Source organism: Lepidochelys kempii, chromosome 6 (genome assembly GCF_965140285.1).
Source record: "Lepidochelys kempii isolate rLepKem1 chromosome 6, rLepKem1.hap1, whole genome shotgun sequence".
NCBI lineage: Eukaryota > Metazoa > Chordata > Testudines > Cheloniidae > Lepidochelys > Lepidochelys kempii.
In genome coordinates this window covers 31,051,681-31,076,261 of record NC_136385.1, presented here as the reverse complement: position 1 = coordinate 31,076,261, position 24,581 = coordinate 31,051,681, and the positions used below count along the sequence as shown (strand labels likewise).

At 40.6% G+C, this 24,581-nt stretch overlaps 1 protein-coding gene across 4 annotated transcripts in view; it reads right to left on the bottom strand.

Moving 5' to 3' along the window:
• The window catches only part of USH1C (USH1 protein network component harmonin), a 100,721-nt gene extending 76,140 nt beyond the window's left edge, over nt 1-24,581 (bottom strand). For 2 of the 4 annotated variants that reach the window (XM_078853178.1, XM_073347367.2), the window contains exons 1-4: nt 24,336-24,581; nt 15,820-15,887; nt 12,965-13,108; nt 12,495-12,633 (exon numbers count right to left, since the gene is read on the bottom strand). In XM_078853178.1, the coding sequence (XP_078709304.1) occupies nt 12,495-12,633; nt 12,965-13,108; nt 15,820-15,887; nt 24,336-24,371 (387 nt within the window). In that variant the 5' untranslated portion in view covers nt 24,372-24,581. The remainder of the gene's footprint in view (nt 1-12,494; nt 12,634-12,964; nt 13,109-15,819; nt 15,888-24,335) is intronic. The other 2 variants (XM_073347368.2, XM_078853177.1) reach the window with 1 other exon arrangement.

Sequence of the window (24,581 nt, the reverse complement as noted above, 5' to 3'; positions counted from 1 at the left end):
CCCCCCTCCCCTGTCCCCTGACTGTCCCCAGAACCGGGCAGGAGGATCTCGTAGGCCACCGTAGTGGGTGCCCACCCCACCCCTAAGAGCCAGAGGCACCTGCCGTGGGCGAGGTGGGGAGTCCCAGAGGTGCTTACTTGGGGCAGCTCCCAGGAAGCATCCGGCAGGTCCCTCTGGCTCCTAGGGGCGGGGGAGCGGCCACTCCCTCACTGATCACATCAAAAGTGGGGCCTTAGGCACTGACTCCCTGGGTGCTCCGGGGCTGGAGCACCTAGGGGGAAAATTTGGTGGGTGTAGAGCACCCACTGGCAGCTCCCCTCCCCGCTCCCAGCCCCAGCTCACCTCACCTCCGCTCCACCTCCTCCCCTGAACGCACCGCCCTGCTCTGCTTCTCCAGCCCCTCCCCCCGGCTTCCCGCGAATCAGCTGTTCGGCAGGAAGCCGGGGGAGGCTGAGAACAGGCGGTGGCTTCGCGCTCAGGCCCAGGGAGGTGGAGGTGAGCTGGGGCGGGGAGTGGTTCCCCTGCGCCCCCCCCAATTACCTGCTGCGGCATTGGCAGCCCTCCTCGTGCCCCTCCCCCACGCCCCAGCTCACCTCCGCCTCCCTGGGCCTGAGTGGGAAGCCGTGGCCTGCTTCTCAGCCTGCCCCAGCTTCCCACACGAACAGCTGATTCGCTGGAAGCCTGGGGGGGACGGAGAAGCAGAGCAGGGCAGCGCGTTCAAGGTAGGGGGTGGAGGCGGAGGTGAGCTGGGGCCGGAGGTGGGGCAGGGAGCTGCCGGTGAGTGCTTTGCACCCACCAAATTTTCCCCTTGGGGCTCCAGGGCTGGAGCACCCATGGAGTTGGTGCCTAAGGCGCCACTTTTGGCTGATTAAATTTAGAAGCCCTTTTAGAACTGGTTGTCCCTCGTGAAACAGCCGGTTCTAAAAGGGCTTCTAAATTTAACAACCAGTTCTAGCGAACCGGTGTGAACCTGCTCCAGCTCACCACTGCTATCCTCCATGAACTTATCTCGGTCTTTTTAAAACCCTGTTATAGTCTTGGCCTTCACAACATCCTCTGGCAAGGAGTTCCACAGGTTGATGGTGCATTGTATGAAAAAACACTTCCTTTTGTTTGTTTTAAATTTGCTGCCTATTAATTTCATTTGGTGACCCCTAGTCCCTTGTGTTATGAGGAAGAGTAAATAACACTTCCTTATTTACTTTCTCCACACCAGTTATGATTTTATAGACCTCTATCATACCCCCCTTAGTCATCGATTTCCAAGCTGAAAAGTTCCAGTCATATTAATCTCTCCTCATATGGCAGCCATTCTATACCCCTAGTCATTTGTGTTCCCCTTTTCTGAACCTTTTCCAATTCCAATACATCCTTTCTGAGATGGAGCGACCACATCTGCATGCAATATTCAAGATGTGGGCGTACAATGGATTTATGTAGAGGCAATATGATATTTTTGTCTTATTATTTATCCCTTTCTTAATGATTCTCAACATTCTGTTTGTTTTTTTGACGGCCGCTGCACATTGAGAGGATGTTTTCAGAGAACTATCCACAATGACTCAAGATCTCTTTCTTGAGTGGTAATAGCTAATTTAGCCCCCATCATTTTATATGTATAGTTTGGATTATGTTTTCCAATGTGCATTACTTTGCATTTATCAACATTGAATTTCATCTGCCATTTTGTTGCCCAGTCACCCAGTTTTGAGAGTTCCTTTTGTATCTCTTCGCAGTCTGCCTGGGACTTAACTATCTTGAGAGTTTTGTGTCATCTGCAAATTGCTACCTCACTGTTCACCCCTTTTTCCAGATCATTTATGAATATGTTGAATAGGACTGGTCCCAGTACAGACCCCTGTGGGACACCACTATTTACCTCTCTCCATTCTGAAAACTGACCATTTATACCTACCCTTTGTTTCCTATCTTTTAACCAGTTACCAATCCATTAGAGGACCTTCCCTCTTATCCCATGACAGCTTAATTTGATTAAGAGCCTACTGTGAAAGACCTCATCAAAGGCTTTCTGTTTGTTCTGGATCAATTGAAACAGTTGTTATCACAAAATTAAAAATATTTTGTTCTGATTTCAACTTTTTATATTATTATGTAAATATATAAGAATTTTATAATATAATAAAATAAATTTCAAAACAAAGTTGTTTTGAATAAAAAAGTCAAAATATCTTATTCTAATAAGGTCAAAACAGAACATTTTAACCTTATTGGAAAACTTCTTTTGCAATATTTTTCAAAACAAAATTTGATCTGAGTCAACATGTCCCCACAAAAAGTTCTGATTTCAGTTAAACAGCATTTTCCAACAGAAAACTATTATGTTGAAAAATATTCAGCCAGCTCTATCACTAATGCAGAGCTATGTGAAAATGATCAATTGCTACTGTATTGCATCCACCCCTTTCCTGAACTGAAGCAGTCATCAAGTTGTCTTGGCCGTATTGTGGCTATTATGCATTATACTAATTCAAACTGCATCCTTCATCTATTTTTCACTTTTTCACTTTCCTGGATCACCACCCACTTTTTTTGGTTCACAGGTCTCCAGATCCTGCAGAAAGAGTCCTGCACAATTCTCTGCCTTTCTTGCTTATGCATCCAAACATGGGTTTCTCCATGCTTATTCACGTTGAAACTCTGGCCTGATATGGTTAACATCAACCATAATGGGGCGTAAAAATTTTCCTCTGCTTGATTCCAGGACCAATTCTACCCATGGTTCCATTAACACTCTCCCCTTAGGCAACTACAAACTAATCCTCAGTACAGAAGGGCATGCAAGTGACCATCAAGAAATGCTTTTACAACAAACTACCAACATTACTCCCTACTTCCAATGCATTTTGCCTGATCTCTACAAGCAACACAACTAAATTCCTTGGGTCTATTTCTTGTCTGGTCTTCCATGGCTGTCCCCATAAACTGATCTAATATGTATTATTGTTAATAATGACATTTATATAAAATGCGCCATTGAAATCAATGGAGCAGGATGGTGCTCTTACCATCAAAACTTTGTGTGGCGTTTTACAGAGAAGACATACGCACATATGGATTATTGTTTGTAGTGCCACCTGTAATTAAGTTTGCTTCACACTTTCCATTTTAAGACCCTGTTTTCAGTTGCATGTAACTTTGACAAACAGCAACTGTTTGAGCTGAAATTTTCCATGCCAGGTGTCTGCCTGAGGCTGACTTTTGTGGTTGAAAGCTTCAGTAAAAATGGTTCAGCTGGTTCAGAGAGCAAAATTAGGGGAAAATATGTTGTTTCGTCAATGTTTAAAACAGTCATACAACTGTTTCATTTAGAAGCTCTTGCACCCCTATGATCTGGAGCAGGTATTGAACTTTGGCAATGGAGCAGGGGGGTTACCCAGATGCTTAGTGGAGGTTTGTCACCCTGATTCCGTCTGTTCCAGACATGCTCCATCACAGGGCTGCAGAGACTGAGCAGGACTTTGCCTTCAGTTGTTCTCCCCAGCTGCCTGAGCCTGCAGTGGTACCAGGCCCTGGAACTGAGAGCAGTTCTAAGTGCTCCTTTAGCTGATGCTCAGGCAGTGTGGAGAAGGCAGCAGCCTGTCTGCAATACAGAGATATAAGGCGTTTACAGGTCAGGAAGACAGACAGGTGGGAAGGGTGGGAGGAGCATCATCCATCCTGCACAGTGAATGAGGGAAGGAGCTTGTGGAAAAAATACTATGCAATCCTGTAAATAGAGATTGTATCATAATGCACACACATGAGGAGGCCACATTAAGGTTCCACAGGCAACCTTAACTCTGGCATTTCCTAACTTTTGAAAGCTTGACTTTATACCCTTAGCTTTCTTTTTATTGTAGGGAGATTTTTTTAAAAAAATATTAATAACACAAATCATTTTATTCAATGGGCCTGATTCTACCACTTTTACTCATACTGAGAATTATTTCTGATTTCTCTGGGAGTAGAGTATGGTACTACTTCCATGCTTACTCATGTTGAAACTCTGGTCTGTTACGGCTATAAAGACTTAACTGCACAACCCTTCCTCTAATGGGTGAGGATATGCTCACCTGTTTTCATTAATGGGACTCCTTGTGTCACTTTATCATGTCTTCCTATGATAGCCTCCATGCAGCAAACAACATTTTATTTTGCCTCTAAAGTGCTGTGCTGTACAATAACAATAGCATACTCTGATAGACTGAGTGTAATTGCCTCAATCGTCTCATTATTGCTTTTTTTAAAACACTGATTGGATGATACAGTAGAGCAACAGAAGAACATAAAAATGAAAACGTCAATTTCACACATAAAAGTACAGGATTCCTGAGGGAAATAAAGATGTTTTCACACACAGAATGGAAAAAATCCTGTCTGTTCACAACTATTAACTGATGTGCTTGCTCCACCTACTGGGCAAACAAAATCATCATCTAGGGGAAGATATGGGGTGGAATTTTCAAAAGGATCAGAACTGGCTTCATGCTGCTTTCACTGAAGTCAGTGGGAGTTTTCCTATGGGCTTTAATAGGAACAGAGCTAGGTCAGCACTCAGAGTTTTGGAAATCCCATCTGCAATACAAAAAAAATTAAAATAGATGGAGCCTCCAGTCTGGTCACCTAAATTTTTGCAGGACTACTCACTACATGGTTTCTACTACTGCCTACTTGACCTATTCTTAAATAATCTGACCCAGATTGCCTGACCCACATTAGGCTTGTGGAGGTATACATGACAGTTTAGCATACATGGCAGATACTCCGCGGCACCATTGCTCGCCACAGATGCAAAGCTATAGAGGGATGGGCCAGGGAGGGATGCTAAGAGATCAATCTGAAGCGACATTAACTCATGTGGTCTCCTTCACTCTGAAAAATAAAGGAGGCTCTTGGGGAAGCAGTGGCTTGGATTAGCTCTGGCAGCATGACTGCAATGAGGCTGCACTGCTAAGAAGTGCAGCAGGAGGGCTCAGAGATGATGAGAAGGCACAGGGCTTCTGTGCAAAGGGAGCTGGACTTGTGCAGATCCTCTGGAGTCTATGCAGATCCTTTGGGAAGGGGTCTGAGGAATCTTCAGGGAATCACTGCTTGTTTTAGGCAGATGGGATAGGTGAGTGATCCCTGCCCCCCAGCGGAATGATTCTACGAAAACTCAGTAATAGAATCTTTGCAAGGTTTTCACTCATCTCAGTCCTGCCTCCCATGGCTATTTCTGTAGGTCAGGGTGATCCATTTAACCATAAACATGGTATTTGAATGTCTTTGGACTTTTGGGTTTATCCCACGTATAATCTTTACAAAATAAACAATTTCCATTTAGAATAAATTATTTTCCATTGGGTTAAATGGAGCCTTGGTGAGAATCAAGATAAATCAGTCCAAAATAAAAAGAATTCAGGCCTAGTGCTACACAAAATATCCTCACAGCCTTGTGAGCCTTGCAAGTTGCAGAAAACTGTAGTTCATAGAAATCCAGTATATTCAGAGAAAGGATGAACCTAGTGTGATGGAGTGCAATGCCACAGTGAAAAATCTCAGTTCTGTGGTAGCACACTGCAGAGCCACTTAGAGTTTGGTCTGGCCTAAACAGAATTTTTGCACTAGTATCACTCATGTCAATTAGAGGTGCGATTTTTGTTTCAATTGCTCTTGACAGTCCTCTGCCACTTCTGGTTTTGCAGCTCCAGTTCTACTGGTGCATCAAATCCCTGAGGGCCATGCTAGTTTATTTTCCTCCTATTTAGCTGCCATCCCTGGTAAAGGTAGCTAGGAGAGGGGTCCTCCTTGTCTCCAGTTGCATTTTCAGATCTCCAGCCTCTTCACACAATGCACAATATGGGAGTGTTCCTAAGAGAGGGGATGTAGGGCAATAGCTGGGGACTCCCTATATTCTGGCTATTCCTGGCTGCTGGACTGGCCCAAATTAGGGCAACCTTCAGGCTACTTTAATCTGCATTAGGGGTCAAAATGGCCCCAAGCTGCTTCTAGACCAGGAGAGGTGCAAAGGTGATGTAAAGTCACTTCTCCTTGAGCCCTCTGTTGTGCTTAACTCAAGAAGAGGGATAACCTGACCTACTTGTGTTTCAACTCTGATTTACAAGGACCAATTGTAAGGGTGAAAGTCGTTCACTTTCTATGTATATTCTGCCCTTGGCGTCTCTGATCAGATTGTAAACAAAGCTCTGCATTCCCAATTTTGATGATGCTTTTCATGACATAGAAAGTTTCAGTGGTTCTCAAATTTTTGTATTGGTGACCCTTTCACACAGCAAGCCTCTGAGTATGACCCTCATAAATTAAAAACGGGGGTTTTAATTTAATTTTTATTTAACGGGGGCTTGGAGCTGTCAGCCCCACATATGGCCTGCTCAGGGCTGACAGCCCCATGGAGCCGACAGCTTGTGACCCCCCTGAGGTGCCATGACCCCTAGTTTGAAAACCCCTGACATAAAGGCTTCAAACTGGAATCAGAATCACCAACTCTTTTTTTTACATAGACCACAAAATCACCATCTGACTGTAACAATTTTCAGTCACCAGTGGCCGTGGTCAAATCCAAATCAGTGACCTAGAGATTAAAGTCTTCATTATCCCATTACAAATCCCCTTACAAATCCCCTGAGTCAACAAGACCCCATTTTAATTGATTCATGGCCTTAAAACAAAATAAAAAACAATAATGCAGGTGTTTTCACTGAGTTTAAAGTAACAGCCCTGAAAGATATGCTTCAGGAATATATATTTTAGCACCTCCTGATTATTGTACATATTTAACCCAGTTATTAGTTAACATATTAAAAACTTTTCAGTCAATGGAACATTGCTTACACCAATGCTGAAACTGAGCCACTCTCTTTAATAGATAGTATCTAGCCGTTCTAATGTACATTATTAGTTAGATAATCTACTCCTGTTAAATCTAATGCTGTGTTAGGAGATGCGTAGGCATATAGTGGCCCTACTTCAGGGTAGTCGTTATGGCCTGGAAAAAGGGGGAATGGCCAAACCACTGCTGTGCTTTGGCTGTTTCATGAATTAAAGTCTTCAAATCAAGATTGGATGTCTTTTAAAAAGATATTCACTAGTCCCTCCACTAGTTACTGGGCTCAATGCAGGAGTGGTGTGTAAATTCCTATAGCCTGGGTTATTCAAAAGGTCAGACCAGACAATCATAATGGTCCCTTCTGACCTTAAAATCTATTAATAGACTCCTATCAAAAAATGCACATTATTTTTAACATTGGTGGAAGTTATGTCTGCACACAGAGAGGAACTATTTAAATACTTTTTGAAAGGGTGAACATATACTGAACACTGGAAAGACGCCCTCATTTCAGCATTCCTTTACTTTCTTGTGTCATTATATTAGTTTGCTATTTGCTTTTGTTTTAATTCAACTTCCTTCTGATCTATTTTGAATCCTTACATGTTTGAGATCAGTAGCACAGTTTCAGGATACTGAAAGGTTAGTCTACATCTTTATGGGGTTAAGTCACACTCAGGTGAGTCCATACCATCCTAGCCACTGAGGATGTAGAAGCTCTCTACACCAACATTCCACACAAAGATGGACTACAAGCCATCAGGAACGGTAACCCCAATAACATCATGGCAAACCTGGTGGCTGAACTTTGTGACTTTGTCCTCACCCACAACTATTTCACATTTGGGGACAATGTATACCTTCAAGTCAGCAGCACTGCTACCGCATGGCCCCACAGTATGCCAACATTTTTGTGGCTGATTTAGAACAACGCTTCCTCAGCTCTCATATCCTAACGCCCCTACTCTACTTGCGCTACCTTGATGACAACATCATCATCTGCACCCATGAAAAAGAAGCCCTTGAGGAATTCTACCAGGATTTCAACGATTTCCAACCCACCATCAACCTCAGCCTGGACCAATCCACACAAGAGATCCACTTCCTGGACACTACAGTGCTAATAAGCAATGGTCACATAAACACCACCCTATACCGGAAACCTACTGACCGCTATACTTACCAACATGCCTCCAGCTTTCATCCAAACCACATCACACGATTCATTGTCTACAGTCAGGCTTAACTGCATTTGCTCCAATCCCTCAGACAGAGACAAACACCTACAAAATCTCTATCAAGCATTCTTAAAACTACAATACCCACCTGCTAAAGTGAAGAAACAAATTGACAGAGCCAGAAGAGGACCCAGAAGTCACCTACTACAGGATGGGCCCAACAAAGAAAGTAACAGAACTCCACTAGCCATCACCTACAGCCCGCAACTAAAACCTCTCCAGCGCATCATCAAGGATCTGCAGCCTATCCTGAAGGACGATCACTCACTCTCACAGACCTTGGGAGACAGGCCAGTCCTTGCTTACAGACAGCCTCCCAACCTGAAGCAAATACGCACCAGCAACCACATACCACACAACAAAAACACTAACCCAGGAACCTATCCTTGCAACAAAGCCCGTTGCCAACTCTGTCCGCATATCTATTCAAGGGACACCATCATAGGACCTAATCACTTCAGCCACACCATCAGGGACTCGTTCACTTGCACATCTACCAATGTGATATATACCATGTGCCAGCAATGTCCGTCTGCCATGTACATTGGCCAAACTGGACTGTCTCTATGCAAAAGAATAAATGGACACAAATCAGACATCAAGAATTATAACATTCAAAAACCATTCAGAGAACACTTCAACCTCCCTGGACATTCAATTACAGACCTAAAAGAAGTGGCAATTCTTCAACAAAAATACTTCAAAAGCAGACTCCAACGAGAAACTGCAGAATTGGAATTAATTTTCAAACTGGACACCATCAAATTAGGCTTGAATAAAGACTGGGAGTGGATGGGTCATTACACAAACAAAAATTATTTCCCCATGCTCATTTGTTAGTCTCTAAGGTGCCACAAGTCCTCCTTTTCTTTTCCCCCTACTGTTACTCACACCTTCTTGTCAACTGTTTGAAATGGGCCATCCTGATTATAACTACAAACGTTTTTTTTTCCTCCTGCCCACCTTAAGTGATTTGTCTCGTTAGAGTTGGTATGGCAACTCCCATCTTTTCATGTTCTCTGTGTATATATCTTCCTACTGTATTTTCCACTCCATGCATCTGATGTAGTGGGTGTTAGCCCATGAAAGCTTATGCCCAAATAAATTTGTTAGTCTCTAAGGTGCCACAAGTACGCCTCATTCTTTTTGCTGATGCAGACTAACATGGCTACCACTCTGAAACCAAGGTTCTAGGTTGTCTCAGAATGGCTCTTGCCATTCCAGTAGTAATACTAAAGCCCTGACTTACAAAACCAAGGAAGTTCAGAATTAAGACTGATACCACAATGTTTTTATGTCCCATTGAGCCCAATTATTACGGCATGTAGCATCTCTCATTAAAGAGGTAATGTAATGATGGGATATCTGACCAAGTTTTCAGTTTCCTTCTCTATTACCTTACATCTTGTGTAGTCATTTACAACATGCAAAGTGAGAGTGCCGTGTGTGTAAAATGGAGTGGCAGTATTTTTTCAAGGTGCAAGGCAATGGAGAATTAGGTTGTATAGGGCATCCTATATACTTGTCAACACATCCAATGCATTGTAGAAAAATTCCTAATAAAGGCTGTAACAGCATGAAGTTAGATAATACCTTTATTTTGCCTTTACATTTCAAGAAAGAGAACTTGTGTCATGATTAAAATAAGATAGTCACGCTGACCATTTCAAATTTCTGTTTTTGTATATTTCTTCTCCTTTCATTATTCATACTAATCTCAAAACCTTTCTTTTCAAGAGAATCCTCATAGATATGAGTATCTGAGAAAGCAGCACAAAACAGAGAAGAAACAATAAAACATGAAAAGGATAAATGCTCTTCATTCAGAAAAATCAGAAAGTCATAGAAAAAAGGTCAAAACTTCAAATGTTTCAGTCAAATTCATTGACTATACAAACATTTAGAAATGCAGAAACCACTTCAAGGAATAATCATCATGAGAAATGAATTAGGATAAAAAAAACGGGGGCTAAAACTGATTTTATGATAAAAGATCATTAAACCTTTTCTCAGACTGCATTTTTGGAATAAAAAAGTGTAGAGATTTAGCTAAATAATGCAGATGGGTGAAATTTCAGAAGCAGTTGGCTTTACCATGAGACAGCAATTTAGAACAATGAACAGCCTGTCAATTCTCCTTATTCACTTGGTTTTAGAAAGTGGCTAGTGCTGCCTATTATGGAGGCACCTTAAGCTGATCCTTACCACATAATATCAACAAACCCAAGCAAGACAGTTAGATTAGCAGCAAAACACCACCTGTTCATATTAATACATATAATTGAAGTCTAATACATTCACAGTAACATATTCAGGGATCTTTTTTTTCTTTATTCACACTTTGTCTGTGTCTGAGAAACAGAAATGGAGTTCTGAACTACTGTGTGCTTGGTACAACCTGGCTCAGAGCTCCTGCGAAGACTCACAAGAGACAATGAATCAATGTGGAATACTAGGGCAGTCAAATATTAGGTGAAGCGATTGCTGCCCTTCCCACTTGCACTTTCACCAAGAAGAATGAATGGGTTGCCTTAACAAGCTTCCATCTTCCAAGAGCACAGCATCTGAGTGCATTTCCGAATCAAGGTTGGCTGAAAACAACCTTACCTAGACTGCATCAAATGACTGGTATTGGTTTGAGACAACTGGTGAATAGGAGACAAGTGATTAGTAGCACTACATGAATGTGTTAGTTCGACAGCTTATATAGTTGCCATTAAGTTCATTACTGTTCAGTCACATTAGTATCTTCCAGATGTGACTGTCCTCTGTCTTGCTTTCCCTGTTCTTGCAATGAATGAAGAGAAGAGTGAGAACACTTCGAATGAACTGACCACAGGTTGAGAATGTGTCAGCTGTCCACTCTCCCCTTTCTGAATGCCTAGAACAGCTCACACGGCTAGCTCCTGAATGATAGATTAAGATCTGCTTCTGGTATTCCTCTTCTAGCAAATTCCTGATGGAGAAGTGAGTTGTTGATTGACCACAGTCCACAACAAGTGTGCCTCAGGCTTGTATCTCTTGGCAAATTTTTCTGCACCAGTCATGAAGGAGAGCTACAAAATTAAGATCTTGGAGCTGAATCACTTTCTCTATATCCAGTATATGGGACTAATCTAACAGTGACTCTGGTTTAGTAGATGGATATATATACACACACACGAACATTTGTTTAAAATCTTAAAAAAAAAAAAAAAAAAAAAAAGTCTCTGGGTGAGTTACCTGAATTGGGCAGGCCAATTGTGACTACATGTAGCCTGTGATGCATATGAATCTTCGGGAAAGGGATTGTAAGAAGGTGCACTATTTTATTTTATTCCATTTAAATATCAAATTAAGAAGTACCTAATCTGATTCATTTGGGGCCTAATCTGATTCATTTGGGGCAAATATTAAATATAATCCATAGAAGCCAGCACGTCCAGCAACTTATTCCCCTCATAATCAAAATTAGCCAGAAAGAATAAATCAGCAACACTCCATCCTACTCACAAACATCTACGCTTACCACACTCCCCTCCAGTTAGATAGTTTAAGCATTCTTATGTCTGATAAAGAGAGGTCCAGCATATGGCTTGATAGACATTTTCATTCACAATTTTCTCTCTTTCACCCAGTTAAGATGTATGTGTGAACAAGGAGGAGGAACAAGAAATGATGCACATTTTTCTACTCTTCATTTGGTATTAGCCCTTTTTTCTTTGTACATCACCACATCCATATTTTTTGTCTTCAAAAGAACTGGTTTTACTGCATTATTTATCCCAGGAATTTATCCACAGAAGAAGCTATTATTATGTGTTTTTACAGTACCTAGTGCACTTGGGTTCTAACCTGATTTGCTTTTAGACATTACCACAATATAAATATTAAACAATAGTAAGATATAAATGAAATTTAAAATTAAAATCTAATTGCATTTAAGAGATTATTTCCCTATTAGGCAAAATTTACATTTTTTAAATGGTTATTCCTGATTTTCATTGTTTATCCTTTATTTTAAGTGTTGTGTCCTACATTTATTAGGCTTTTCGCAACTTGAAAGGTTCTTATGTTTTCCAGTTATAGAAGATCTTCTGTTGAATGTATTTTACATTTGGATATTGCTGGATATAAAGCGTGAATTCAGGTGCCTCACATAATCCTCCTTTTATGCCATTCTTCAGAACTGGCATATACAATCAAACATGAAAAAGAATTTTTGGTTTACATAATAATAAGGGGTTGGGAGGAAGAGGAAAATATTAATAGCACTGGCTGATTTACCACATTTCATGGATTTGATTAAAAAGGAAAAAAAAACTTAAAAGCGTAAATTCCTTAGTGACAGTTACATAAAGAGATTAAAGAACATTTCTGACTGGATTCTTTCTTCAGATCATAATAAGAGGGCTTGTTACAGCAGTATGACCAAGAATGTGTTTTCTTACCTGAAGCCCAACACTGTCTGCTTGTCCACCTTTAATTAGTTGGGAGATAAAGAGGCCACAAGTAAATTCCAGTCCTCCTCGCACACTTATTCCAAGCCCTTCAGGATGCAAACGATCCAGTCTCACTTCCTTCAGCTTTCTGTAAATGTGGAATGTATCGCAATGAACAACAGTATGACAAGTTGTGACAACTGAAGCTTCATTTTAAGTATTTAAGTTACTGCTTAAAATATTTTCAGTTGTCATGCTTAGACCTGAAAAGAGAATATGTGACTAATATTTTCAACAGACACATTTCAGTCCAAACAATAAATTCAGTCCCCAAAGAACTACATCTAAGACAACTTCAGTGTCTGTGATAGCATGCACAGGATATAGATATTTTATTCATCAAAACGTGGCTGAATAAATTACTTTTCAATCAAGAATTCCTGCTTGTGTTCATGTGACCTACATTGTTCTACATGTACCTTGATCGTTTAGGCGTCAGCTGATCATATTCCACCTGATGTTTTAATGGGATAAGGGGACGGATGGCGTCAAACAGCGGCAATCTACTTGGTTCATTAATCACAAGCTTTAGGTCCCCTACCAGTACTGGGAGATTCATGGATCTATAAAAATACATTGAGAAAACAGGACTGGGTGATCAAAATACTAACAAGATTATATTTGCTGTTTGTACCTCATACTAAGACTGGATTTTATGAGAGAGAGAGATTTGTTTAAAAGGTTCTTTATGTAGCTGAAGACCAATCATAAGCAAGGGATATGTTTTTCCTGTATCATTTAAAAATAAAACTAGTGTAAAGATATTTTTCTAATTCAAGTAAATTCATGTCCACATAGTCTGTGTAATTCTTTAATCCACAAATGTCTTGTCAATACTGTAAGGAAGACATCTTTAGTTAGCTTTATTCTCAGAAATACCAACAGACCTATGTAAATCTTTGGTCATGACATTCAAAAGCAGGTAAACTTCTTCACCAGGTTTAGATTTCATTTCAACCCTGAAACTCTGTCCACATTTGCAAACCTTTTTCGTGAACCTGGGCCATGTTGTCAGCAAACTTCTTCTCTCCATGGATTCAGGAGATAGATGTATAGTTGCAATCTGAAAAAGCCACATGGAACTGAGTGGTTGCAGCTAAGTATGTTTGAATTTCCAGCTCATTTGAACTCAAAACAAAGTGAAATTCAGTGGCGGTGAAATCATATAACTATATCAGAGGTGGGCAAACTATGGCCTGCAGGCCACATCCGGCCCATGGGACCGTCCTGCCCAGCCCCTGAGCCTCGCCCACCTCCCTTCCCCCGCCGGCCCCTCTCCCCTGCAGCCTCAGCGCACCACACCGCCAGCGCTCTGGGCCACCACTCCTGCTGGACAGCGTGGCTGGCTGCGGCGGGGCTGTGAGCTCCTGCTGCTCTGAACAGCATGATAAGGGGGGTGGGGGTTGGATGGGGTGGAGGTTCGGGAGGGGCAGTCAGGGGACAGGGAACAGGGAGGTTGAATAGGCATAGGAGTCCCGGGGGGGGGGGGCTGTCAGGGGGCTGGGGTGTGGATAGGGGTCGGGGCAGTCAGGGAACCGGGAGCAGGGGGCAGATGGATGAGGCAGAATTTCGGGGGGGGGGCGGTCAGGGGACGGGAGGGTAGGATAGGGGGTTGGGTCCCGGGGGTGGTTAGGGGACAAGGAGCAGGGGGGATTGGATGGGTCGGGAGTTCTTAGGGGGGCAGTCAGGGGATGGGAAGTGGGAGGGGGCAGGGCCAAGCTGTTTGGGGAGGCACAGCCTTCCCTACCCAGCCCTCCATACAGTTTCGCAAGCCCGACGTGGCCCTCGGGCCAAAAAGTTTGCCCACCCCTGAACTATGTAAGACAGTTGGAACCAGCATGAACAGAAAACTGCTTATTTTCGTTGAGTTCCACCTAAGAGTTCTTGTTACTAACTTCATCAATTTTGAGACATAGTCATAGGGCCAGATTATGTTGTCATGTCACACCAGTGTGAATCTGGAACAACTCCATTGGCTTGAATGGAGCACAATAGACAACAGAACTTGGCCCATATCTACCTATTCACTATCAGGTATCTATCATCACAGCATTTAGGTACCCTGCATATTACTTTTCTTGATGTGCATGTAACCCACTAATATTAATAGAAACTAATACACATCATAATAGGATTATATCCCCAAATATTTAAACTTATTTGAAAGGAGTATTCAGAGTGAAACAAATCCTAGCTGTTGGTCACAATATGTATTTGTCTTACTTTTTTTTGCTGCCGTACTTCATAATAAATAAAAAAGTTAAGATCATTCAATAAACCTCAATAGTAGCATTTGATATTTTACTTAAAACTCGGTACAATTTCTGAACTTGTGGGGAAAAGTTAATGGTGGAGATATTTGTTAATTTTGTAACTGTAAGGAAGTTTTAAATAATTAACAGCTACTGTTTCATACTGGTTTCACAAGCAACAGGCAATGCTTTATGAATGGAGAAGCAATTAGACAGACCTCAGTGAAACTGAATCGGATATGCAGCTGAGGGCATACAAAACGGTACCTCAGTACAAAGACCACATGGAAATTTAGAAACTTCTACATTTCACTCCATTGAGATGCTATTAATTAAGATATGAATGGAAACTATGTCCATCAGAACCATTGAGCTATGAAGTGTGGAAAAAATATTCTCATCTTCTTTAAGAAACAGTGGCCCAGATGCCGATCTCAGTTGCACTGACGTTAATGCACAGTAATTCCATTGATTTACACAGGTGTCACTGGAATGAATAATTGACCTGATATCTTGTAACTGATGTTTTTGTCATTATGTTATAGAAAAACAAAACGCTGCAACGTGCAGGACAAAGATTTCCAGGTTGAATTTATTCATAGTCTTTCTGCTAAAACAGTCCAAAGTATTTTCGCATGTTGGAGAGATTTATAAAAAGAGTGAATCTAAAAATCAAATAAAATAAGCAAACTGACTGGTCAAACAATTTTGCTCTTTCCTATGAAAGATGCTCATGATTTTTTCCTGTTATAAACTATCAAGTTTCCATTTATTTATGTAACTGGTAAGTCATCACAAACAAAATAACTTTATGATCAAACTTAAAACCATGCTCATTTCTTATGTACCGAATTGCAGAAGTATAGGACTTTGTTAAATAAAACTAGGAAGTATTACTTCAGCTAGTTTTCTACAGACTACATTTAGGATTATTGTTTAAATTAGATTTTAGCTGTTTAATCTTTAAATAACAAATGCAGTGGATCTATAACTGCTTTTAAAAGTCTGATGTTAGAGCTTACTGGTGGTACATCCGTAGCACATCATAAAGGTAATCCTTCTCTGCTTCATTGTCAATAAGCAAGTCAACCTGAAAATACAAGAACATCCTTGTAATTCTATGACTAAATAGCTACAAATGTTGAATGTATATGACAGTCACAAATTCCTGAGCAAAGGGACAATGATTTCAATGGGGAAAGTCATCTAATACACAAATAAGATCTCTGAAAGGCAATATTACTTTAGAATTTGAAACCTAAGGCAAGGCTGATTTTTTTTTTAAACACTGACGGATTTAGTACCATGTCCAAAACCTGTCACCACAGATTTTGAAAGCTAGTATTCCATTTAGTACAGCATGCTGTAATATCACAAGCTTATCTTACCTTATAACGACTGTATTGTTGAATAAATATTTTCAGAAACCTTTTTGGCCATTCATTAATATAGCACATGCTTTCACAACCAGAAACGTCACAATCAAGATAACTATACTATATGTTAAGTGGCTTTAAAGTTCTGATTTTCGCATCTCTCAGATATTGTTAGGTAAACTACCCACTATCCTAGATTCTTCCTCTTGGCTCTGGTACTGTGACAGAGCTGGCTGCTTGCTATTCATTAGTTCCTCACTCTGTAACAGTGCATTCACTTAAACTAGTGTCAGATTACAAGGCTTCCACTTTGCTACCTGCACTAAAATAAAATTTTTAAAAAAGTTCAGATCTGTCACATGCCAATTTCTGTCTTCTGTGAAACCCATGAAAACCCACTGGCCTCCTTTGCAACAGCAGATTACATCACAGAAATTTTGCTTTTAGACAAGATTAATGTTTATGAAAACATAATTTACATCTAAGGTAAAGGAAAAGTTACTGTGACAAAAAGTCCAAGGACAAATGTGAATGTTTAAGCATATTCCTTTTATTCTAGGTTTTCAATATCTTTGCATTACATTTTAAGTTAAATGAATGCTTCACGTTGCATTATAAATCTCTTCTTGTCCTCCGAAACCAACATGATTCCATATATAATTGATTGTCTGGGACTTTTTTCCCCTGCAACAAAACACTTACTGCACAATTAAAAGTTAGACACCTATGCACAGGGCAAGATTGTTTGACTGACAGTATAAATGAGCAAATTGCCCCAGTGAACTTCAGAATCCAGGAAAGAAAATGTGTGTAAAAATCTAATAACATGGTCGCACTCATAAGTTGGTGCTATACAATGAGCCAAATTCTCCACCGATCAACTGACCTCCACGGGTTTTCACATTGGGTGTAAATTCAACACAAAATCTGGTACAATGGACCTAAGCACTGCTTCTGGCTAAGGTGCCATAGAAGGGTGCTTAAGACTCTTGAGAAATATGTCCAAACCACTAATAAATTCTCCCAACAGACCTCAGACCCAAAACAGCAACCCTTCTCCCTGTCTGACTGGAGGACAGACCCTGTAGAAATGGTACACTACTTACACAATGTGCTGTGCATCATGGGTAGGCTTGGAAAGATGGTCAATAAATGTCAATTTCACCGTACACACAAACGGACAAAAATATATTTCCATTGACAATAATAGAAATTTACAGATAGGCAAAGAAAGAAAAATGCTGGTTACTAGACTTTGATTTAAGGATATTTACTTTATATATTTTGACATGCGATGTTGACAATTTGTGTTTTAACAGTGACAAAGCTTTAACTTTTTGAATCTCAACATCAAATGTCATTAAATAATTATTGTCTGACCCCCGCATTGTCCCACCTCCATAATTTCCCAAAACTGTGAAAATTTAAAATTCATAAGAATTGGGAAAAAAAATCTTTACAAATAAACATTGATATTATCCATCAAAATTATATATATAAAAAACCAAAACTGAATTCTGCCATGTCTAGTCATGGGGCTGTAGCTGCCATATGTTTAGTTTTAGGTGGAGGTGGCATGTCCCCCTCTCCTCCCAGTTTTCAGCAGTGGGAGGGAAGAACACAAGTGTCTAAATCTTGCTGTTTATTCTAACACAACATCCAGCCTTTTCTCTCTGTCCATTCCACCACAACTCTCATCAAAACCTTCATCATTTCATGACTTGACGATCACTACCTCCTTCTCTCTGGCCTTGACAAAGGCATGCTTGACAAAAAGGTAGTAAGTCCATTCAAAATGCTGCTTCTAGGATCATTTTCTTGGCCTGTTGCTCTGACTGTGTCACACGCCCCCTCCCAATCTACAACCCTCCACTGGCTTCCACTTTTGCACTGCAAACATACGCTGCTTTTTCTTCACCTTTAAGATTTTCATGGCTGGGGTCTGCCCTACCTATTAATGATCCATTCTGGCCTTCGATCTATGAAACTCTACCTATAAACTCTAAACCCTCCCAGCAATACCAGCCTGTAGTGCCTGCTCATCAAATTTTCCCCTCCAACACCTTTGTGCTCTGTCACATACTACCTCTTATGCAAGGAAGAAACTCCCCATAAAAATCTGCACAGCCACGCCTGGTATCATCTTTAAAATTCCTCTCTCCTGTGATATCGACAAAACACTTGATTGAAAACTAGGCAGCTCCTGTGCTGCAACTGCAGTGTTTTCCATTCAACATTGCCATTTTCTAGCAGCCTTGTCTCCCCCACTCACTGGATCGTTGTATCCATCTGTTGTCTCTTGTCATTTGCTTATGTTGTAAGCTCGTTGGAACAGCCACTCTTTTGTGACACGTGCACTTTGCCTATCACAATGGGTGCCTGTTAGGGGCTCTTCCCAGAATGGATTTGGCCTAACAACACAAAATATCAGCCTTTTATACCTATCTAATCCTTAAGAAATAAAAACATGGAAGACAATTGAGAGGAGAAACAGGGATATACGGTTCCATAGATTTTAAGGCCAGAAGGATCGTTAATATAATCTACTCTGACTTCCTGCATAACACAGGCAATATAATTTCACCCGGTGATTCCTGCATCAAACCCATAACTTCTGGTTGAGCGACAGCTTTTTTTTTTTTTTTTTTTTAGAAAAATCCAAGACTTCAAGTGATGGAGAATTCACTACATCCATTAGTAAGGTGTTCCAATGGTTAATACCCTCACTCTTAAAAACCTGTTCCTTATTTCTCATCTGAACGTGTCTAGCTTCGCCTTCTGTCCATTGGCTCTTGTTATGCCTTTGTCTGTTAACTTAAAAAGCCCTTGACTGCCAGAAATCTCTTCCCCATGTAGGTATTATAAACTATGATCAAGCCACCATCCTAACAGTCTCTTTGATAAGCTAAACAGATTGACCTTTACAGCCTCCCGCTATACATACAGTTTTTTCCGGAATTCAAATAATTCCTTTAGTTCTTTTCTGAATCCTTTCCAATTTGCCAATATTCTTCTTAAAAAGTGGGGACACAACTGGACATGGCATTCCACTAACGGTGTCCCTGATGCTATATAACCAGTGGTAATAATACTTCCCACTTTTCTACTTCTACTAGATAGGCCCCTGTTTAAATGTCCAAGGATAGCACCTGCTCTCTTAAAGCCACCACATTGCATTACAAGCTCATATTCAGCTGGTTACCCACCATGAGCTTTATTCATTTTCTGAGTCACTGCTTTGAAAAATACACTCCCCTAACATGTGACCTAAATTTTTGATTAATTACTTAAACATTAAATAGATTTGAATTAAAACATTTTGATTTTAATTAAACATTAAATAGATTTGCTTTTATTTGCTGCTGTAAAAAAAACATTTTATTGCAAACAAAAACAGACGTAAGAAGCAGCAGAAGACAACATCAGCCTAAAAAAAAACTTCTAGGAAAAGATCCCCCACACGCACTTAAGGCTACACTGTCTGGCCATACAGATTTTGCTACATACCGTTTTTAATCTTTTTACTACCGTAATTCCCACACATCATATTTTCACTGATGGTCATGGATTTTGCATGTTCACAAAGAACCTCCTTCTGCTTCAATGGAGAAAGAAACACACTACAAGTTCATCTCCATCAGTACAGTGTTCAACTCAGACTTCCACCACAATCACGTAACACACTGCATACTTGTGCACTAGGGTGACCAGATATCCTGATTTTAGAGGGATAGTCCCGCTATTTGGGGCTTTTTTTTATATGGGCTCCTATTACCCCCCACCCCCGTCCCGATTTTTCACACTTGCTATGTGGTCACCCTCTTGTGCACAGATGTCTTCCCTGCTTATTTGCGAATGTTGTTGAAATTGTAATTAAAGTTTTCTGTTACATATGTTGTAAGGGAGATTAGTATGTTTCCTTATCTGTTGGAGGTAAAAGATGTGAAAAATGTATTATGTGAGTGTTAGCTCATGGTGAAGAGATGTCCCATAAATTGACATTTCCTTGCTTTTAAGAACATAAGAATGGCCATACTGGGTCAGACCAAAGCTCCATCTAGCCCAGTATCCTGTCCTCCGACAGCGGCCAGTGCCAGGTGCCCCAGAAGGAATAAACAAAACAGTTAATCATCAAGTGATCCACCCCCTGTTGCCCATTCCCAGCTTGTGGCAAACAGAGGCCAGGGACACCATCCCTGCCCATCCTGGCTAATAGCCATTGATGGACCTATCCTCCATTAATTTATCTAGTTCTTTTTTTAACCCTGTTATGGTCTTGGCCTTCACAACATCCTCTGGCAAAGAGTTCTACAGGTTGACTGTGCGTTGTGTGAAGAAATACTTCCTTTTGTTTGTTTTAAACCTGCTCCCTATTAATTTCATTTCGTGGTCCCTAGTTCTTGAGTTACGAGAAGGAATAAATAACACTTCCTTATTTACTTTCTCCATACCAGCCATGATATTATAGACCTCTATCATATACCCCCTTAGTTGTCTCTATTCCAAGATGAAAAGTTCCAATCTTATTAATCTCTCCTCACATGGAAGCTGTTCCATAGCAACAAAAATTATTAGGGGTCTTTTCTGAACCTTTTTCAATTCCAATACATCTTTTTGAGATGGGATGATCACATCTGCATGCAGTATTCAAGATGTGTGCATACCATGGATTTATAGAGGCAACATGATATATTCTGTTTTATTATCTACCCCCAACATTCTGTTTGCTTTTTTGACTGCCACTACACATTGAGTGGATGAACTATCCACAATGACACCAAGCTCTCACTCGAGTGGTAACAGCTAATTTAGACCCCATCATTTGATACGTATAGTTGGGATTATGTTTTCCAATGTGCATTACTTTGCATTTATCAGCACTGAATTTCATCTGCCATTTTGTTGCCCAGTCACCCAATTTTGGGAGATCCTTTTGTATCTCTTCGCAGTCTGCCTGGGACTTAACTATGTTGAGCTGTTTTGTATGATCATCTGCAAATTTTGCCCCTTTTCCAGACTATTTATGAATATGTTGAATAGGACTCGTCCCAGAACAGACCCCTGGAGGGCACCACTATTTACCCCTCTCCATTCTGAAAACTGACCATTTATTCCTACCCTTTGTTTCCTATCTTTTAGCCAGTTGCCAATCCATGAGAGGAGGTTTTTCATTGGGTGGTGAGGAAGAGTAGGATGTCACACTTACTCAACCTATAGTATTTATTGATATAAAAATTAGCTCAGTGAAAACCAGTGCAGTCAACAAACCCAACCAAACAACATGTCAGGATGCATAATACTGAAAATGTTATAATGTCATTGTATAAATCAATTTATTTATATGCTTATCCTATCTCAAAAGGATATAGCAGATATAGAAGGCAATCAGAGACAGATGATGAAACCTGAGGCATGGAAAAACTTCCAATATGAAAAGAGTCTGGACAGATTGGAATTGGTTAACTTACTTAGGAGTCCAAGTCAGAGATTTAGGACAGAATTATAGAGAATAATGAGTAGTACAGAGAAGATCATCTGAGTACTTCAATTTGCACCCTTAAAATACAAAGAACAAGAAGGAATTCCATGCAATTAAAAGGAAGCAAATTTAAAACTGATAAAAGAAAACACTGTTGTCGCATTGCATAATTAATCAGTGGAACTTGCTACCACAGGATATCACTGAGGCCAAAAACCTGTAGGATTAAAGAGTATCGGACGTTTATATGGATAAAGAGAACATTCACAGTTACGTTAGACACTAAAAAAACAAAAGGAATGTAAATCCTTGTATTTCAGGGAGTAGGCCAACGTCTGGCAGGCATCAGGAAAAAACTTCCCTTAGGAGCAGGTTGTTCCATAATTGCCCATTATTGGAGTTTCTTTCCTCAGAAGCATCTAGTACTGGCCACTGTCAGAGATAGGATTTTTGACCATTGGTCTAATCCATTCTAGCAATTCCTGTTACTATCAGTGCAGGCATTACAGGTTTAAAAATCAAATGCATTATTACTAGACCAATGCAGAGACAGAAAGATACTTTATGTAAGTATGAACACACCGTGGCAAATGGAAATTATTATTTTTTCCTAAATGAACTTCAATAAATGCTCCATTAAACCTAGAAGGGATGCAAACAAACCAATAATGAACAGTGTGATATTTCCTGCCCTTTCTAAATTCTGACAAATTGGAAAACAAATTGATTCTAAGGAGTTTTGGTACAATGAACATCTGTGGCCTGGTTGTTTAACATAAGTTAATTAGAGCTGTCCTTTGCATAAGGGTATATATAAGCTATTACTTGAAGTGTCAAATGTCACAAGATCACGTCTCAGAGTTCATATTACCTTGATGCAGTTACAGAGAATGCTTTGAAAAATAAATGCAGACACTTTCATTAAGAAATAAAACATTATTAACAAAGTCACAAAATAGGGTTTGTTAATATGGAGATACTATGTACTCATTATTTCAGGGAATACTTACTACAGTTGTGTAATTTTAAATCCTAGGATACAACTAAGTAAATAATTTCCTTGTGGATTGTTTTCACACTATTTAAATCTATGACATTTCTTTGCTTGTAATTTACAATATTAATAAAATGTATCACTCACAAAATATTTTAATTATATGTGCATAGTAATCTGATATTCAGTTGAGATTTATTTATTCTGTAGAAAAAATATTGTGAAAAATATCAGAGCTATGTGATCTCAAAAACTGTAATGCAACTGAAATAATGCAACTTGAAAGTTAAACTTTCAAGGCATACTGCAGGGTCCATTTGTTTCTCCTGGCCTTTAAGAAAAGTTAGAGGATACCGAAGCACTAGGCAATATGTTGGGATATAATTTACATTTAGGGCTTCTGCTTGGTAGAAAGGAAGAACTGATTAACATTACAAAATCAAATACAAATGTAATTTGATTGATAGGAAACACAGAACCTGTGTAAGGGCATATTTTACTGTTCTAACTCAAAAGAATAAATATTTGACGTTATTGATGCAAAACAGATTAAAATTAATATTACTGCATCACTAAAACCATGCGGTTTAACAGTTTAAGCAAGAGGCCTCATCCTGAAACTCTTTATTTAGGTGGGTAGTCGTTACTCTCACATTCATCCCATTTACTTTCACTGAAGTATGTTGACAGTAAAGATTACTTGCATGAATATTTGTTAGCAGAACTGGACCCAGGATGATTTATAAATTATTGCCAACATGAAAGGGAATAGGTCCATAGTCCAAGACCATAATTATTGCCTCAGAGACACAGGCCTATCAGATCTGTTGCCCAACCCAATGCAGAGTTAGAGACAATGATGGTTAGCAAGGCAGACATTTTATTAGACATTTGTAATCATTGTCATGCAAATTGGGCTGCTAGATACATAAAGAATATTTGCACATAATTGCGCATGGCCTACTGGACACATAAAAGTAAAGACCAAACAGAATTCCTCAACATCACTGGCCATCAATGCTGGTTCCTGCAAATGTTGATTATTTGGCTTTGGGCTTTCAGGCCTGGGTTTACTTTCCCCATTGTGAACTGGCTAGTATTGATTTGATTTGACTCAGATGAAAGAAACAAAACAGCTTTTGTTTAATAAAGGCAGCCCTGCCAACTTGCCAAGTCTCATATCTTCCAAGGGACACTTATTTTTTCTGAAGGATTTTTAAATCAACTTGAAAAGTCTCCTCTTCTCTTGAGGGAGTATGTTGTGTGTTTTTCTGTGACATTTATCAAATTAACGGTGTCTGTTTTACACCGCCCCGGTTTGGGAGCCCTGGAATCCAGGTCAAATTCAAGAGATAGAAGACGGAACCAGCCAACTTGTCCGGCACGTTTCAATCAAGCCAGCGACTTTCTGTGCCTTGAACTAGAAGTGCTGCCCGGGAGTGAAGTCCCAGTCCCCCGGGAGAGGTTTTCTCCCCAGGGCTCTGGGAGAAATGCTTTGTTCTGCTTCAAGCACTTCACGCTCACTCCCCTCCCCAGGATCCGGGTTAATTGATACCAAGAGTCCACAGTCCCAGCAAAATGTCCCCTCGCCTCTCCCAGCGAGCAGCCGCCACCGAGCCGGGCAGTGTGGTGAGAAAGTCACCGACTGCAAAGGGCAGAGCGGGGCTGCCGCGCGCGCTGCTCTCTTACCTTGCGCCTGAACTCCCGGGCCACCTTCCGCTCCATGACAATGGGGGGCCCCGAGGCTGCGGCTTTCCTCGGGCTTGTTTCCTGCTCGCGGGCAGCTGCTCCTGCGGCTCCGCCTGGTCCCCGGCAGACGGGCGAGCGGTGCAGAGCCCGGGCCGTGCGCTAGAGGGAGCGGCGCGGCAACAGGGCACCTGCAGCTCAGCAGGGCGCTCACCACTTTCAGTCCCCTCTCCACCGCCAGTTCCTCCT